At 50.5% G+C, this 16,630-nt stretch overlaps 7 protein-coding genes across 7 annotated transcripts; 5 read left to right on the top strand and 2 right to left on the bottom strand.

Moving 5' to 3' along the window:
- Positions 1–1,215: 1,215 nt before the first annotated feature.
- Positions 1,216–1,680, top strand: CHGG_08715 (uncharacterized protein; the record flags this gene model as incomplete). Its single annotated transcript, XM_001226641.1, has 1 exon — positions 1,216–1,680. One exon carries the CDS (start codon positions 1,216–1,218, stop codon positions 1,678–1,680), a length of 465 nt encoding a protein of 154 aa, XP_001226642.1.
- A 1,688-nt stretch (positions 1,681–3,368) lies between these two features.
- Positions 3,369–6,922, top strand: CHGG_08714 (uncharacterized protein; the record flags this gene model as incomplete). The annotated part of the gene is made up of 5 exons (XM_001226640.1): positions 3,369–4,593; positions 4,841–4,865; positions 4,965–6,243; positions 6,393–6,668; positions 6,914–6,922. The coding sequence occupies 5 exons, from the start codon at positions 3,369–3,371 to the stop codon at positions 6,920–6,922; spliced, it is 2,814 nt and encodes a 937-aa protein (XP_001226641.1).
- A 548-nt stretch (positions 6,923–7,470) lies between these two features.
- On the bottom strand, positions 7,471–9,629 carry CHGG_08713 (uncharacterized protein; the record flags this gene model as incomplete). The annotated part of the gene is made up of 4 exons (XM_001226639.1): positions 7,471–7,554; positions 7,628–8,673; positions 8,876–9,203; positions 9,270–9,629. The coding sequence occupies 4 exons, from the start codon at positions 9,627–9,629 to the stop codon at positions 7,471–7,473; spliced, it is 1,818 nt and encodes a 605-aa protein (XP_001226640.1).
- Positions 9,630–10,667: 1,038 nt separating this feature from the next.
- CHGG_08712 (uncharacterized protein) lies at positions 10,668–11,040 on the top strand (the record flags this gene model as incomplete). The annotated part of the gene is made up of 2 exons (XM_001226638.1): positions 10,668–10,675; positions 10,869–11,040. The coding sequence occupies 2 exons, from the start codon at positions 10,668–10,670 to the stop codon at positions 11,038–11,040; spliced, it is 180 nt and encodes a 59-aa protein (XP_001226639.1).
- A 593-nt stretch (positions 11,041–11,633) lies between these two features.
- CHGG_08711 (uncharacterized protein) lies at positions 11,634–12,869 on the top strand (the record flags this gene model as incomplete). Its single annotated transcript, XM_001226637.1, has 2 exons — positions 11,634–12,364; positions 12,587–12,869. 2 exons carry the CDS (start codon positions 11,634–11,636, stop codon positions 12,867–12,869), a joined length of 1,014 nt encoding a protein of 337 aa, XP_001226638.1.
- Positions 12,870–14,878: 2,009 nt separating this feature from the next.
- On the top strand, positions 14,879–15,551 carry CHGG_08710 (uncharacterized protein; the record flags this gene model as incomplete). The annotated part of the gene is made up of 3 exons (XM_001226636.1): positions 14,879–14,976; positions 15,044–15,086; positions 15,156–15,551. The coding sequence occupies 3 exons, from the start codon at positions 14,879–14,881 to the stop codon at positions 15,549–15,551; spliced, it is 537 nt and encodes a 178-aa protein (XP_001226637.1).
- Positions 15,552–15,653: 102 nt separating this feature from the next.
- Positions 15,654–16,528, bottom strand: CHGG_08709 (uncharacterized protein; the record flags this gene model as incomplete). Its single annotated transcript, XM_001226635.1, has 2 exons — positions 15,654–16,207; positions 16,345–16,528. 2 exons carry the CDS (start codon positions 16,526–16,528, stop codon positions 15,654–15,656), a joined length of 738 nt encoding a protein of 245 aa, XP_001226636.1.
- Between the last annotated feature and the right edge of the window lie 102 nt (positions 16,529–16,630).

Raw genomic sequence — 16,630 nt, 5'->3', positions numbered from 1 at the left:
CGAGAGACTACCGAACACCTGGTAGTGTGGTGTTTGGTCCCACCGTTGACTCGAAGATGGGAGAGAACTAGAATTCGAACACGACGGGACTTTTCCTCTGTTCTACACGGCATCAATCCCACGACTGCACAGCTCGCGAGCAGGATTCTCGACTGGCTGATGGACTCGGGGAAGCTGCGATGTACCGCTTAGCCAGGAGGCCTCCGCTCTTTGTATACGCAGACACACCAGAACGCATCGTTCCTTGATTGTTGGTATGGATTTTTCACCCGGCCCGGGAGGGCACGGTTTTCCTGTACACTAAATAGATGAGGGTCCGGCACGCACTTGGACATAGCGGAGTATGAATAATAATAATATTAATAATTAGATCTACTAGCTTCTACTATGTTAAAGCATTTTATGCTTTTATATGGTGTAATTAAGATTTATATATTACCTTTCGAAGGAATATAATCAATCCCTCTTTCTAGTTACTAGAAGGAGAATGGCTGGCTGATGGACTCTGGCCGGCTACTGGAGTATAGGCTGGCCAGAAGGCTGGAGCTAGAAACAGTGGATGGGGAGGGTTAGAGGGCCCGGAGGCCGGCAAAGGGCCTCCTTTCTTTTGCAGTATGACGGATTCATAGATTGTTGTCTAAAAGTGGTAGACAGAGGTTTTTATCCGGCCTATACGGTACGGTTTCCTTTGTAAATAGCAGTAGAAGGACCGGCGCGCCCCAGGACATATCGGTGTAGGAAATAATAATAATAATAATAATAATAATAATAATAATAATAATAATAATAATAATAATGCGATCTAGCAACTGGTCAAAAGCACCCCGCTCCCCACTTTTCTGCAACCCCCACTTTTCTGCAAACCAGTCTCCGTATTTGCCCGTGTCCATCTTTGTGTTGCCCTGTAACTTGTTTGTTTTGTTTACTCTCTTCCGAATCCAACTTTTTCTGCCCAATATGGAGGTCAACGGAGAATTGAGGATCTGTTCGCATTGCAAAGAGAAGCTGCCTATCGTACAATTTATTCACCTGCGCGATCCCTCGAAAACTGTCCAAAACCTGTCGAGCCGCTTCCCGGTATGCATCGGCGCCAGAGTGATGTTGACCAGGAATATCTGGAACCCGGTGGGCCTGGTGAACGGCGCCCAAGGCACGGTACACGATATCGGCTAGGCGGAAGGGGCGGACCCCCTGCGGGATCCGCCGTTGGTCATCATGGTGGCCCTCGACAAGTATACGGGGCCGCCGTACTACACAAGAGACGTGGAGCTTCGGGACGGGCAGGGCAGGTTGGTGGTCCCGATCCTGCGGGTGAGGCAAGACTTCACCCTGAAGAACAAGACGTGCAGCCGCACACAGTCCCCCCTAGTGGTCGCGTACGCTATCACGGTGCACAAGTCCCAGGGGATCACGCTGCCCAAGGTGGTGTGCGACATCTCGGAGCGCGAGTTCGCTTCCGGGTTGTCATACGTGGCCGTCTCCCGGGCGTGGAGGCTGGATGGGGTAATGTTCGACGTACCATTCGACCGAAGCCGAGTGAACCGGGACCCGCCGACTGCTGCGATGCAGAGGAAGCTGGCGGACTACGAGAGGCGTTGGAAGGCGGTTGCTAGAGCCGCTATACCGACCAAGCAACGCGGAAGCGAGCGATACGGAGAGTTGTGTGTGACTACGAATTAAGCATGTAGAAAATAGCAAGCAGTTTGGCCGAACAATATTGGACTCCGGACAGATATCTATTGGCGCTTCGTCTCTCCCGTATTCAACCCTGACCCGGATTGTCCTCCGGAGAGGGACAGAAAAGTTGCCAGGAGCGGGAGAGAGGAAGGAAGGGCCCCGTAGCGTAGCGAAGGGGCCGCGCGACTGACGAACGAAGCGACGCCAGCAATTTTACATATCCTAGGATAGACTAGATCGCTAAATGATAGGGTAGATAACTACTAGTATATTTGTAGCTATAGGCTAGGGATTATGAATATAAATTATCTCTAATCAAAACCCTAAGTTTATATTAAAGATATAGCAAGGGATCTTCGAAGTACTTAACATTAAGCTTCTCTTCTCTATGTCGTATTACCTTTAGATAGATAGGTTATTGGAACGAAAACACTACATAATCGAACTTACTATCCATTATTATAAAACAATAGACTATGATTCCTTATTGATAGATATAACGTAATCCACCATTGAATCGCACATCCCGTTGACCCGCCCACTTTTCTAGACATCTTCATTCCAAACTGCCAGAGGTCCATTGAAACCAATGCAATCAATTGAAACTACTCAGAATCGCATGAACTATCCATTTCTCCAGCCTCTGGGCATGTCCTTGCATTGTGGCCAGCCTTGCGAAAGATGCTACGAGCCGCAAATTTGCCCGACGCCTCTTTGACGACCCTTCATTTTCCTCCTCAACGCGTCCTTCCTTGTCAACTACGCCCTTCTCTGCAATTATATCCCTAGCCTGGTCTTCATTCATGGCCCATCCATCTCGGAGACGCGTCCGTTTGGCCCTCCGGCGCTTGGAAAGTGCTTCGTTGGCCTCTTGTAATGTCCGTACCTCGGCCTCTAAAAGGATGATTCGATGGGAAACTGGCTGCATTTCTTTCGAAAGCCGATCAGCAGCAGCTACAATCGGAGTTGGAGAGCTCGATGGATGTCTTGCAATCCGAGTGATTCCGTTAATCCTGTTGCGGAGGGTTGTTTTAGGGATGTTGTAGATCCCGGCTGCAGGTCGGCGAGACATATTTTTGGTCGTACCGATAGCCTCAATGGCAAGGATGATTCTAGCTTCTTGGGTTTGCACGGACATGGTGTTTTGTGGTGTGATGGAGCATTTGCCTTTGGAGGTCGTTTTGCAATGGAAAGGTGCGCGGGTCAATGGTGGATTACGTTATTATATAAAGGTAATATTAATATTATAAGCTTAACTATACTTCTCTGTCTTAGTATATGTTATGGATACTAGCGTCCTTATAGCTTAAAAAAATTACCTTCCTAATTTCGTATAATAAGATAAGTTTATAGCCATTCTAAGCTAATTAAACCTACCAGGAACTATTATCTTAAAATATTCTGCTCTCATACTTGATATTACTAAGATTGTTTTATTACCAATAGAGAATAACGTAATCCACCACCGACACACACCCCCAAGCGACGCACTGGTAAGGGCTATACAGAATTTAGCTATAGTACGGAGGTCCCTACCAAAAGTTCCACCACACCGCCTTGAAAATTCTGCCCGGCAGAATTACCTGATTCGGCCCAGTGGTCTGTGAGCTAAGACGCAATACCCCCCGCACATACTGAGCAGGCATCGCCCGCCCTCCCTCCTTTTTTGTTTCTTCCTACCAACACCCACCATGCCACACCACGATATTGCTACACGTGCCTCGGCACTGATGTTACGGCTTGTCCTTGAGCTTGACAACAAGACGATTGAATCCCTCACTGGCTTGAAGCCCCGTACCGTAGACCTCATTGCGCAACGGGCACTCGAGCGTCGCTTTGATCCAACAGCCTCCCCGCCCGTCATCCTCGACATATATGTCCAAGATGCCCCTCGCTCTGGCCGTCCTCGTAATCAAGAGCAATACAAAGATGAAGTCATTCAGAAGGTACGGGCAAACCGACATGGCCGTGAGATGACATGTGCCTTTATTTCTGAGGAGCTGGGCCATGTTATCTCGCCGATGACAGTCTGGCGTATCCTACGGGCAGCCGGAATGAAGAAGACAAAACCAACACGCAAGCCAGGATTGACCGAGAAGATGAGGAGGGACCGCTTTGAGTTTTGTCTTCTTCATAGGGACTGGACTCTCGAGAATTGGAAGCGGGTGATCTGGTCTGACGAGACATCTGTTGTTATTAATCATCGTCGGGGGGGTTACCGGATTTGGAGGACTCCTCAAGAGAGGTTTGTCAAGTCAGCAATTCGCGAGCGATGGAAAGGATTTGCCGAGTTCCAATTTTGGGGCTGCTTCTCTTACGACTCGAAAGGGCCATGTCATATTTGGCATCCTGAAACAGCACAAGAGAGGAAAGCAGCTGACCGGGACTTGGAGGAGCTGAACGCTCAACTTGAACCTATTCTGAAGGAAGAGTGGGAGCTTACGACAAAGATGGGGCGCCTTGGTCTTCGAAATCGTGGAGGTCGGAAGCCTCAATGGAAATGGGATGCCAAACATGGCAAATTAACTCGAGGGCAAGTCTCAGGTGTGGATTGGTATCGTTACCAAAAGGAGGTGTTGATCCCAAAGCTCATCCCTTACGCTAAGCGATGTGGTCCTGATGCACTTGTCCAAGAAGACAGAGCTCCATCACACGCACACAAGGCACAGCCAGCTATCTTTGATGCTGCTGATGTGGCCCGGCTTCTATGGTGTCCTAACTCACCTGATCTTAATATGATCGAGCCTTGTTGGCCACACTTGAAGCGGCTGACTACGAAGAAGGGAGCCCCAAAGTCAAAAAAGGAGGCCGAAACAGTGTGGACACGGGCGTGGGAAGACTTGGAGCAATCAAGGATACAGGCTTGGATTGAGAGGATAGTGTTTCATATCCAGGAAGTGATTCGCCTAGAGGGTGGTAATGAGTATAAGGAAGGCCGGGCAAAGGAACGCCGGGAAGATGTAGTTACTGGGCCGGGCCCTGCTTTGGAATAGCTTCAACGTGGTTGTGTCAGTCAAAATGTTCAGATTAATTAGTGTGGTAGCTTATAGTAGCTTACAGTGCATGGCGTCTTGGCAAAAAAGGCGGTGTGGTGGAACTTTTGGTAGGGATCTCCGTACTTAACAACGGAATTGAACCGGGCATAAAACTGTTATTGCTACAGCCAAATATCTGTGTAGCCCTTACCAGTGCGTCGCTTGGGGGTGTGCGTCGCTTGGTAATGGATCACGTTATATGATTAATTCCTATCTCTAATTAGTAACGTAATCGGACACCTTCAGAACCAGGACACCTTCAGAACCAATTTTCCGCCCCGCACCCCACCACGTCGACTTTGGACTCGCACACCCACAGTCCCACCTCGGTAAAATGCCTCGGCCTTTGCAGCACGAAGAGAGGATCCAATTAGCCGTCAAGGCCTTACGTTCTGGCCAAATCCGAGTTATTCGCAAGGCTGCAGATGCCTTTGACGTGCCGTACGCGACCTTACGGGGACGCGTTGCTGGACGCGTCCCCCGTCAACAATCTCAAATTTCTTATCGAAAACTTCGAGAAACGGAAGAAGCTGCATTGGTTCAGTGGATCAAGTCACTCGATGGCCGGGGCATGTCGCCAACGATCGGGTATATTCGACAGATTGCCGACCTTCTTCTCCGTGAGCGTGGAAGCCTGGTCTTGCTTGACGCGTCAGTTACAGCAGTGGCTGACGAGATGAAGACTGTTGGAGAGAAATGGGCACGCCGATTCTTGAACCGACACCTGGACTTGAAGTCAAGATACCTCCGGAAGTACGACTACCAACGAGCCATGTGTGAGGACCCTGAGAAAGTGTTGGAGTGGCTTAAACGAGTACAAAACACTATCGAGTCAAACGGTATCCTCGATTGCGATATCTACAACTTCGATGAGACTGGGTTCCAAATGGGAGTGGCAAGCACAGCAAAGGTTGTCACTCGATCTGATCGGCGAAATCGACCTGTTGTTGTTCAGCCTGGGAATCGGGAGTGGGCAACTGTCATCGAGTGCATCAACACCACTGGCTGGGTTCTTGACCCAATGATCATCTTCGAGGGCAAAGTTCATATCTCGACATGGTACCAAGATTCACCATTGCCACCTACTTGGAGGATTGCAGTTAGTGAAAACGGCTGGACGACCGATGAGCTTACACTCGAGTGGCTTCAGCAAGTGTTTGAGCCGCAAACTCGAAGCCGAACAGTTGGCCGGTACCGCCTCTTGATTCTCGATGGCCACGGGAGCCATATGACACCAGAGTTCGACAACTTCTGCAAAGAGAATTCGATCCTTATCGAGTGCATGCCACCCCATTCGTCACACCTTCACCAGCCTCTCGATGTCAGTTGCTTCTCGGTCCTCAAGCGGGTGTACGGTGACTTGGTCAGAGGAAAGATGGCTGTTGGCATCTACCACATCGACAAACAACTCTTCCTTGAACTCCTCTTCGAGGCCCACACCAAGACTTTCACCTCGAAAAACATCAAAAGTGGCTTTAAAGCAACAGGCCTTGTTCCACTAGATCCAAGTCAAGTGCTTGCTCAGCTCCGAGTAAGAATACGAACACCAAGCCCCCTACCTACACCTGTTCAACCAAGCTCAACAATTCCGCTCAAGACACCATCAAATGTCATTGAGCTTGACCACCTCCAGAGACAGAGGCAGCGTACAAATGCAAAACAGATAGGAATCTGCAACAGATTATCAAAGGGTGTCAGATGGCCATGCATAATGCTACTCTCTTACAAGAAGAGAACTCGCGGCTCCGAGCCGAGAACACTCGACAAAAGCAGCGACGTCAACACCGTCGAGCATTCATCCAAACAGGAGGTTCTATGACAATTGGAGAGGGAGTGGCCACCTCAGAGCATCAGAAGGCCCCAAAGGCCAAGGCCCCAAAGGTACCAAAGGCCCAGGAAGCTCGTGTGGAGGATCAAGAGGGGGAGGTAACAGCTGTCGAAGCGATTGAACCAACCGTACGAAAACGCGCACCACCAAGGTGCAGTCTCTGTAATTCAACTGAGCATACTGCCAGGACTTGCCCCTGTAAATAGCGAACAGATTGATATAGATTGCTACTACAATAGATTCGTTGTTGTGTTGCAAGATGCATTTGAAGTCGACGTGGTGGGGTGCGGGGCGGAAAATTGGTTCTGAAGGTGTCCTGGTTCTGAAGGTGTTCGATTACGTTATAAGATAAATATCTATTACTAACTTATAGAAATTTTAAGGTTTGAAGTTATTAGCTATCTTATAGTAAATAAAGGGAATTATTTATCTCTTGATACCCTTTAATATCGTTAATGAGGATAAGATAAGTAAATTGTGACGAACCTACTTCAGGACCCTATCCTGTTGGGGTTCAGCTTCGGTTGAAGGTAATCTCTCTTGTCTCAACAGTAGGCTTCCGAGCTTGTAGCGAACTGTAGTTGTGATTGCTAACTGAAGAACTCCCAGAGCTCTCCAGAACGAGGGACTATATACTGACTACATCTTGTGGCTCTCTGAGGCTCCCTCAAAGCGCCAGGGAGCTGATCGGCTTGTCTGTTCTGGCTCTGGGCGTTTAACTGGGCGACGGCAAGATGGAGAGGAACTGGCCGGGCAATGTTCTTTGGCCCACCGCGAAGCGACGTGGCAATCTTTGGGTCGAAAATTCGACGATAAGGATCCGTAGATGTCGATTGCCGCAAGTGCCATCTCGGGTGGACGTCCCATTTCGCCAGTGGGACATTACCTTCCAGCTTTGATAGAATCGTATGGCGACACGGGATACCTAACTCAGCAGATGGCGTACAGTCCTCGCTGCAGAGTCCGATACCTCTTGGCCGGGGGTTCGAAGGACTTGGGATTGCCGTCACAGCTCTGTGGTACTCCCGTGTAATGAGGCGCAGGGCTTTCTGAGAAATGACTTGGGGAAGCTCGCCTAGATACTCACGTTGTCGTTGCTCGCTTCCGTCCCAGAGGTGACCCGGCACCCGAAGTTGCGATACTTCCGGATAAAGCACCGGGCCCATTGCTCCCTTACAGACATATAGGTCCTGTACAGGTATAACAAGATCGCCTTCTGCTCGCCGAACTCCTTACACACATCTGCCCACAGCCTGTCATGCTCCGCCTCGGTTTCCGCAAACATAACCAGCTTCCACAGCATCACGACACCCTGATAAGTGTGTGGAATGGGCTCGGAAGACTGGCTAGGCCCAGAGTCGCGGACCATCGCCCTATCGCTTGCTGCCAAGATTGTCCGGTCCTGGGCGTTTTCGGTGGCACTCTCCTGATCACTGCCATCGTCTGTCCCTCCTCGTATCCACTTCTGTTTTGCCTCGAGTAAGACATTGGAGATGATGTGATGGATGCAGATCTGTTGTTGGCTCTCGGGGAACTGCTCGTTCAAGGCCTGTTTCATCTGGTCGCCGAAATCTGTGAGGATGGTATCGGGTAACCGGATGTTGTGTTGGATTGCGAACTGCCGGATGCCATCAGCGAGAAATTGGAAACCTTCCAACCTTTCGTTGTCGACAAGGCCGAATGCGGCATTAAAGACAGTTCCAAGGCAAGTCTGGCCAGTGGCCTGGAAAAGAGGGAGCTTGAAGCGGTTCGTGTTGTACGTATTGTCGAAGCTGAGTACTTCTGAGAACCGCTGCCACATGCGGATACAGTACGGGAATGTCCACACTAGACCGACAAGACGACTTGGCTCCGCCTCTGACCACTTCACCACATAAGGAACGCCCTTTTCGTCGAAGATCTTGATGAGCGCAGCCGTTGGGTTGTAGCTGTCTAGCTTTTGGCGTTTGATGAGGGCTCTGGCGTTGTAAATGTCCCTACGAGTCAGGGCGGAGTCTGCATGTTGGTTCTTGACGATGTTACTAACGTCTCGTGCTCGGATACGAACTCGGCGACTCGTCGCTTCAATGGTCACCTTAACGGGATTGTCGTTGTCGAAGACCAGTAACTTCGCTTTTCCTAGGCTCGCCGTATCTGTCACACTCTAGGGTATAACGTGATAGCCGACCTTTATGGGAATAGGCTTGCCGTTTGACGATACCAAATCCATGGACTTTTGCGAAGGCATTTACCCGATCAAAAAGGGCCTCGAATGTCGGTTCGGAATCGCCTGGGACCAGGGGAGTTGGTATTGTCTCCGGCCGGCTAGGACTTGATCTCGCGTCTAAATCCTCACCTTGCTCTTCCTGCGCGCGCTGGAGCTCGGTACTTGGTGACAAACTCGATCGGGAGCGAGAGTGGGGGCTGCGGGTCGGGGATCGACTCCATGTGATTCGTTCGTGGACAGTCCTTTCACGCAAAACGGTAGAGCCATCCTGCAAAGTCACCTTCTCTCGAGATATGATAGTCTTCTCTTGAGTGACGGCGAACTCAGAAGACGCCCAATGGGAGTCATAGCCAGACGAAGCTGGATGTGACTCTACATCCTCTTCCCTATAGATCTCGAGTGCACTGCGGAATCTGGTATGGAGGCCCCTCAACCGCGATGTTCGATCCTTCTCTTGCTCCTTTGCATGTCGTCGCGCTGGCGTTCATTCACTCCAGATCGGGCCTGGCAAAGCTTGCCTGACCCGGTGCATTGGTCTTTCGGGGGTCGGGAAATCGAGGGAGAGATATATCTCGGGGTCGTCGCGCAGTTCCCACCAGGGCTCCTCCAGCCCTCGGGCCCCATGGGGTCGTGGTATTGTCGCAAAACGTTCCGGGGGAGCGGTCGCGAAGAGATTGTACAAGGCATCGTCGTCACCATCGCCGTTCCATTCCTCAGGGTCCGGCACTAAGCCGCTGCTTGAGGATGTAGGCCTGGTCTGTTCGCGCGTATCGAAGGCATTGGGATGCCGTCGCTTCGTGAGTCGGAATTCCGCTTTATCTAGGTCGGCAATATCTTGTCTAGATCGTGATCGCTTTTGGGAGCTGTTGGGTAAGCCAGCCATTATGCAATTGATAGTCATGCAAAGACAAAGGACGACGGCTGCCGGATGTCGGACAGTGGACAGCTGGCAAATTTGGAGAGGATGCGACAGAATTTTAATCGGGTGGACCCTGCTTAACAGATAATTTTGAGCCAATAAGAGCTTCTAAACTGCCATGCCCGGATAGTGTCTTACCCGTGTATCAATTACCATTTTTAAAATATTATTATTATTCATACTCCGCTATGCCCTAGGGCGTGCCGGACCCTCAGCTATTTTTTGTACAGGAAAACCGTGCCCTCCCGGGCCGGGTGAAAAAGCCATACCAGCAATCAAGGAACGATGCGTTTTAGTGAGCCTACATATACAAAGAGAGGAGGCCTCCTGGCCTCCGAACGGGAGCGCTTCAGGCCGCCGTTTCCAGCTCGAGCCTCCTGGCTAAGCTGTACATCAGCAGCTTCCCCGTGTCCATCAGCCAGTCGAGGATCCTCCTCGCGAGCCGTGCAGTCGTGGGATTGATACCGTGTAGAACAGAGTAAAAGTCCCGTCGTGTCCGAATTCCAGTCCTCTCCCATCCTCGAGCCAACGGTGGGGCCAAACACCACACTACTAGGTGTTCGGCAGTCTCTCGTCCCTCGCCACACTCGCTGGCAGGCGTCAGAACCTCCGGGACTCCCCGTGTAAACAAGAAGTCCCGTAGGCCTATTGCTCCCGTCCGGATTTGAATCAGCAGTGAGCTCTTCGCCTTGTTGAGACCGTCATGCCACCATTTTAAAATACACTTTACCACTTCTAATAATAGAAAGGGAGAAACGCATTGAAGCTAGAAACCCCTACTATATATATAAAAGAGAGTAAAAGTGTGAACGACGCTTCTTTTACATTTAATACTCTAACTATAACTAGAACTAGTAATAGAGGTTTACCTATATTACTATTAACTTGCCTAAGTAGAAAGGCTTGGCTGATATTTATAGTAAAGTCTCTTTATGTTACTTCCCAGATAACCATTTTCACAATAATATATGCAAGTCAGCGGTAAGAAATAAAATAAACACCATGAAGAGGTATATTAATAGACTAATGATATAGAGTCTTGGAAATATTGTTAAAGGATTATTAGTTACTTCTCGTTTAATATATTATTATTTATACTCCGCTATACCCTTAAGGCGTACAGCTCGAGAGGTGGATGGAGGAGGCAATGAGAAGGGAGTGGATTGGAAGATGGGAGAGTGAGGTAGCTAGGGTGGTCGCTAGGAACCCGGGGCGGGCCCTCGAACCGGCCGATGCGACCGCGCGGTTCGACGCCTCTATCATGAACCGACACCGAGTCGAGGGACCCAGCCTGGGAGCTATCGAAGGCGAAGAGTACTCTCCTAGTGCAAGCGAGGACCGGGAAGAGTGGGCTTCGAGGGTTCCTCTTTACTAGGAGGGTCCCCGAGGTAGTAACGCCGGTATGCCGCTGCGGTATGGCGCGCGAGACATTCGAACACCTCGTACTCGAATGCAACGGAGCCGCAGATAAACCTCATCCCTGGCCAGACGACGGCGCAGAGCTACTGGAGTGGCTAGATGACGTGAGAAGGCTGCCATAGTGGTGGGGTGGGTGCTTGGGCTGGGGAGGCTGAACGAGTTCCGGTTGGCGGTAGAGCTGGAAAATGAGAACAACGAAGAGGCCCGCGGCGGGGCCGAAGCGGAGTAGCAGAAGGGCATCGATGGAACAGAGGTTACGACTCATTTTATCTATTGCGTTACTTTGACCTCGGAAGGTGGGTGAGCCCTTTCGAGGAGATGGATCCACGGGGTAGCGGCAAGGCCGCAGCGGAGGTGCGGAGGTTTTCATCCAGCTTAGGCATGGTCTTTCCTACCGAGTTAATCGCTGAGGGACCGCATGTACTTAGTACCTAGCGTGATAAGAGAAATAATAATAATATATATATAACGTGTATGATAAGCGAATGTTACACAGAACCGCCCTGCCATGTCTCCTATCCTTTTCCCCATCTTCCTTCACAACGCAGCATGCATCAAAGAAACGACGAGGTCCACGTGCAATTAGCCCTCCAGGCAATGCAAAATGACACAAAGCTAAGCGCTCGAGCCGCTGGTAAGATCTACAATGTGGATCACGAGAAGCTAAGCCGCCGGCGACGCGGTATGCAACCACGACGCGATATCCCGGCCAACTCGCGGAAGCTGACCGATTTGGAAGAGTCGATTGTTGTTCAGTATATCCTCGACCTGGATTCCAAAGGATTTCCTCCTCGCTTGTGTGGTGTGGAAGATATGGCTAACGGACTGCTTGCCAAACGCGACGCAAGACGCATCGGGACGCGTTGGGCGTCCAACTTCGTCAAGCGGCAACCAGACCTCACCATGCGTTTCAATCGGAAATACGACTACCAGAGAGCTCTATGCGAGAATCCAGATCTTATTCGTGGCTGGTTCGCGCTTGTGCAAAACACAATCGCGAAGTACGGTATCCAGGGGGCCGACATCTACAACTTTGACGAGATTGGGTTTCTGATGGGCGTCATCTCGACTATACTGGTTGTTACGGGCTCTGAACGGCGTGGCAGACGGAAGACAAGGCAGCCAGGAAACCGCAAATGGTCAACTGTGATCCAGGGTATCAATGCCCGAGGCTGGGCAATCCCACCATTCATCATCGTCGAGGGCAGCTACCACCTCTCTGCTTGGCACGAGAACAGCCGATTGCCTCAGGACTGGATAACTTTCTACGTCCGCAAATGGTTGGACTACCAATGAGCTTGGTCTGGATTGGATTAAGCACTTCGACAAGCACACCAAAGCTCGAACAACTGGGGTTTATCGCCTCCTCATCCTCGACGGCCATGTCAGCCACCACTCGCCTGACTTCGAGCTCTACTGCAAGGAGAACAACATCATCACCCTCTCTGTATGCCCCCCCATTCATCCCACAAGCTCCAGCCAGCCGATGTTGGATGTTTCAGCCCGCTGAAGGCGGCATACGGCAAGCAGATCGAGGAGATGATGCGGGCAAGCATAACCCACATTACTAAGGAGGACTTCTTTCCTGCATTCCTCGCAGCTCACCAGGCAACGATGACGTACGACAACATTCGGGGAGGTTTTCGAGGTGCTGGGCTTGTTCCTTTTTATCCCGAGGAGGTGATCTCCCAGCTCGACATCCGTCTTAAGACGCCAACACCCCCGAACTCACGGCCAGGCAGTGCCTACGCGTGGGTTTCCAAGACGCCGAACAACCCAATCTAAGCCTCTTCGCAGACCACCCTTATCAAGACCTGGATTGCCCAGCATCAAAATAGCTCTCCAACCTCGCTTTTAGCTGCAGTTGATTAGTTTGCAAAGGGCACGTCGAAGATAATGCATAAGATGGCGTTGATGCAAGCGGAGACGCGGGACTTACGAGCGGCGAATGAGGCACTAAGAAAGCGCCGGAGGGCAAAAGAAAAGCGGCTACGGCAAGGAGGATCGCTTACTGTGCAGGGTAGACAGGATTTGCAAGCCCAGAAAGATGTTGAGATGCAGATAAGGGAGGAAACACAGGCGGGAAGTGGTCGGAAGCCGAGGACTGAGACACGCGCGCGGCGTTGTGGCAGATGTGGCGGGCCTGGCCATAATGCCCGCACCTGTCAAGGAGTTACAGAACTGCCTGGGGAAGACGATTCCAAGTAGTATCAATGATTTAGGTTAGTTTTGAGCATATTATCTTGGATTTTGTTGTGGAGGTAACGATTTTTGTGACATTCGCTTGTCTGAGACATTCGCTTATCATACACGTTAACCTTTATTAAACTAGAATAAAGTTAAGTATTATAATTATTATTATTTCCTACACCGATATATGCCCTGGGGGCGCGCCGGTCCTTCTACTGCTATTTACAAAGGAAACCGTACCGTATAGGGTAAGGGGTATAATGCGTCGCAGCGGTGTCTATCCGGCCTATACGGTACGGTTTCCTTTGTAAATAGCAAGTAGAAGGACCGGCGCGCCCCCAGGGGCATATCGGTGTAGGAAATAATAATAATAATAATATTATAATGGTTCGTTGTAGTATTTTATCTTTGAAATGCCGAATATATATTTTATACTATAGCTATAACTACTACTATATTAACTACTATAACGTCATCTGCATGGTTGTTGGTCATGTACCCTCCTTAGCCACAGTAATTTCGCTAATTCAGCGGGGTACCACAACGCCAAAGAACCAAGATCGCCACATTTGAATGGGCATCGACAGTGCAAATATGAAGCCATTCGCAAACTAGTATTAGTAGTAGATACAGAAAAAACAGGTGGTTCCAGCCAAACAATCAAGAAGAGTAGTTAAACGCAATAGGCATTTCATTCCACGCAATCTTTGCAAAGCTAACCTTCCTATACAGTACCGCCTTTCTGGCTTTGATCCTATCTACTTCGGCCTGTTTTATTGCTTTTTCAATACGTAGATCGTTGATAGCCTTAACTGACAGGACCCTCGCATCGCTATAATGCTTCTTCGCGCTCTTCTTTCTACTATCAAACCTCTTTCTAATTAGCTCCTGATTTAAGGTATTGATAATAGCTTTATCAACCTCTAAGCTGAGATATATCTGTTGAATTTACGTAACCTTCGGTTTTAGGGGGGTGATATATATGCCCTGAGTAGGTTAGTTAAAATATTGTTGATCTTAATAGTGGCTGCCTATATAATTATCGTATTGGTACCTATATCTATATGTGACGAACCTACTTCAGGACCCTGTCCTGTTAGGGTTCAGCTTCGGTGGAAGGTAATCTCTCAAGGGTGCTTAGGTTCGGTGCAGCCAAAAGGTGCACAACAAAGACTTGTCTCAACAGTAGGCTTCCGAGCTTGTAGCGAACTGTAGTTGTGATTGCTAACTGAAGAACTCCCAGACCTCTCCAGAACGAGGGACTATATACTAGCTAGCATCACCATCCCGCTGGCGATAATCCCCAGTTGTCACTGACAATTGGTGATAATAGTTCAGTATCACTGACACCCAGTGATAATTGTTCCCATTAGTTCTTAAACGATTGGCCGTCAGCGTCCTGCGCCTTTAGCTGCAACCGCCCCGGCCCGTCTCTTGGGTCATTCCGTGACACGGTGCCCCTCCTTTCATGTCTTTCGACCCGAAAGATGTTGGTCCTTCATTCTCAATACTGGCTAGTAGTCCTTAACCCGGAGCGCTCCCCTCTACCATTGGTAACCTCCTCTCTCCATCCCTTTTCCCGTTCGCTCCTGCTAACTGAAACCATGCCTGTGGAGAAGCGTCAATCCAAATCTGCGCGCTATCGTGCTTCCCTGGCCGAAAATATTGAGAAGAACGGTTTTGTCGTCATGCCTTGTTCCTGGTGAGCTACTCAAAGTTTGACGTGCCGCATGCTTCCGAAAGCGAAACGCTGCAGCGCATGCGTCCAGCGTGGTCGCTCGTGCGATGGTTCTGGCGTCCCGATTTCTCAATGTGAGTCACCTCCTCAGCTACCACCCCTCCTGACCTGTTCCAACGTCCCTAGTGGATCGTATTATGCAGGAACAGCGGCGTATTGAACGTGAGGAGCGCGACACCGAGGAGTCTCTTGAGGCGACTCAACGAAAGTTGGAGGAGGACCAGCGTGCCCTTGCGGAGCACCTGGCCCGTTTGCGGCGCCTCCGTCAGCAGAAGAAGTTCTTGGTGGACCGTGGTGCTGATATGGTGGCTCGTGGTCTGTCGACTTTGGATGAGCCGGAGGAGGCCGAGAGGCAAGAGCCTCTTGCTTCGGTAGGGGTACCTCCGGGTGAGGGCGACCTCAATTCTTTCGCCGACCCCTCCTCGGGGTTCGACTGCTCCTTGGGGAGTCCCCTCGCTGGGGTCGACCTTTCCGCGGGGTTCCCTCTGGTCGATCCGGGTTCCTCTGGTGGAACTCCTGGGGTTTCTCGGGGCAGTTGAGATTTGTAGCTGGTTGCCATGAATTGTCTTCTGGACCAAAGTCCCAGCCACTTGACCAAGTATTCCAACTGTCCTTCCGTGATGCGCGAGTCTAGGACTTCTTCAACGTCCTTGTCGAGTCGTGCGTTCTTCGGCGCTGGTTCCAGAAGCGAGATGTGGAAGACGTTGGTCCGTAGTCGCATGGTTGAGTGTAACACGAGTGCGTAGTTGTTCTCCGAAATCTTTTTGTCGATCTTGAAGTGGTCCGATTTTGCGAAAACCGAGCTTCCTGCTTGGTCGCTTCGTGCAAAGATTTCGAGAAATGAGGTAAACTTTGCCCCCCTCTTCTAGGCGAGGTCCCTCGAGCCTGTTCCTGTCGTAGAACTTCTTCATCCTGGTTCGTACGAACTCGAGTTCTTCTTTGAGCATCGCATGCAGCGAGCTCATTCTATCGGCCTTGACTGCCCGCTCTGGGTACCGAAACGTCGGGCCCTTGTCGCAAGTCTGCTCGTAGCCGTAATTCGCGAAGAATGGCGTGACCTTCGTGGTCTCCGTGACGGTGGTGTTGTAGGCGAGTTGCGCTGTTGGCAACAGCTCGACCCAGTCGTCCTGCTGAAAGTTGATATACACTCTCAGGTATTGCTCGACGATCTGGTTGAGTCGCTCCGTCTGTCCGTCTGTCTGTGGGTGGTAAGCGGTCGAAAGCTTACTCCTCGTACCCAACTTCGTCATTAGGGCTTGCCAAAACTTCGATGCGAACTTTGTGTCTCTGTCCGTGATCCATTCCTCCAGCCATCCCGTGGACCGAGGTGACATTGCGGGTAGATCACGGTCTGCGAGTTGTTCTGCACGAGCATGACTCCCTTGTAGGGGGAAGGAAGTAGCTCCACTTGGTGAGTCTGTCCACCACTGTGAGGATGCTGTCGTACTTCGTTCCCGTCGCTGAGTCCTTTAATGTCGGAGGCTTGGTGATGAAATCCATTGTCACCGAGCTCCATGGTCGTTCTGCGACCGGTAATGGTTGCAACAGTCCATACGGCTTGTGTGGCCGTGATTTGCTTCGTCCGCAGAGGTCACACTCTGCCAGGATTTCTTTTGTC

The sequence above is a fragment of the Chaetomium globosum genome, genomic scaffold (assembly GCF_000143365.1).
Source record: "Chaetomium globosum CBS 148.51 scaffold_6 genomic scaffold, whole genome shotgun sequence".
Lineage (NCBI taxonomy): Eukaryota > Fungi > Ascomycota > Sordariomycetes > Sordariales > Chaetomiaceae > Chaetomium > Chaetomium globosum.
The sequence above is the reverse complement of the archived record's forward strand: the minus strand, read 5'-3'. Positions and strand labels throughout refer to the sequence as shown.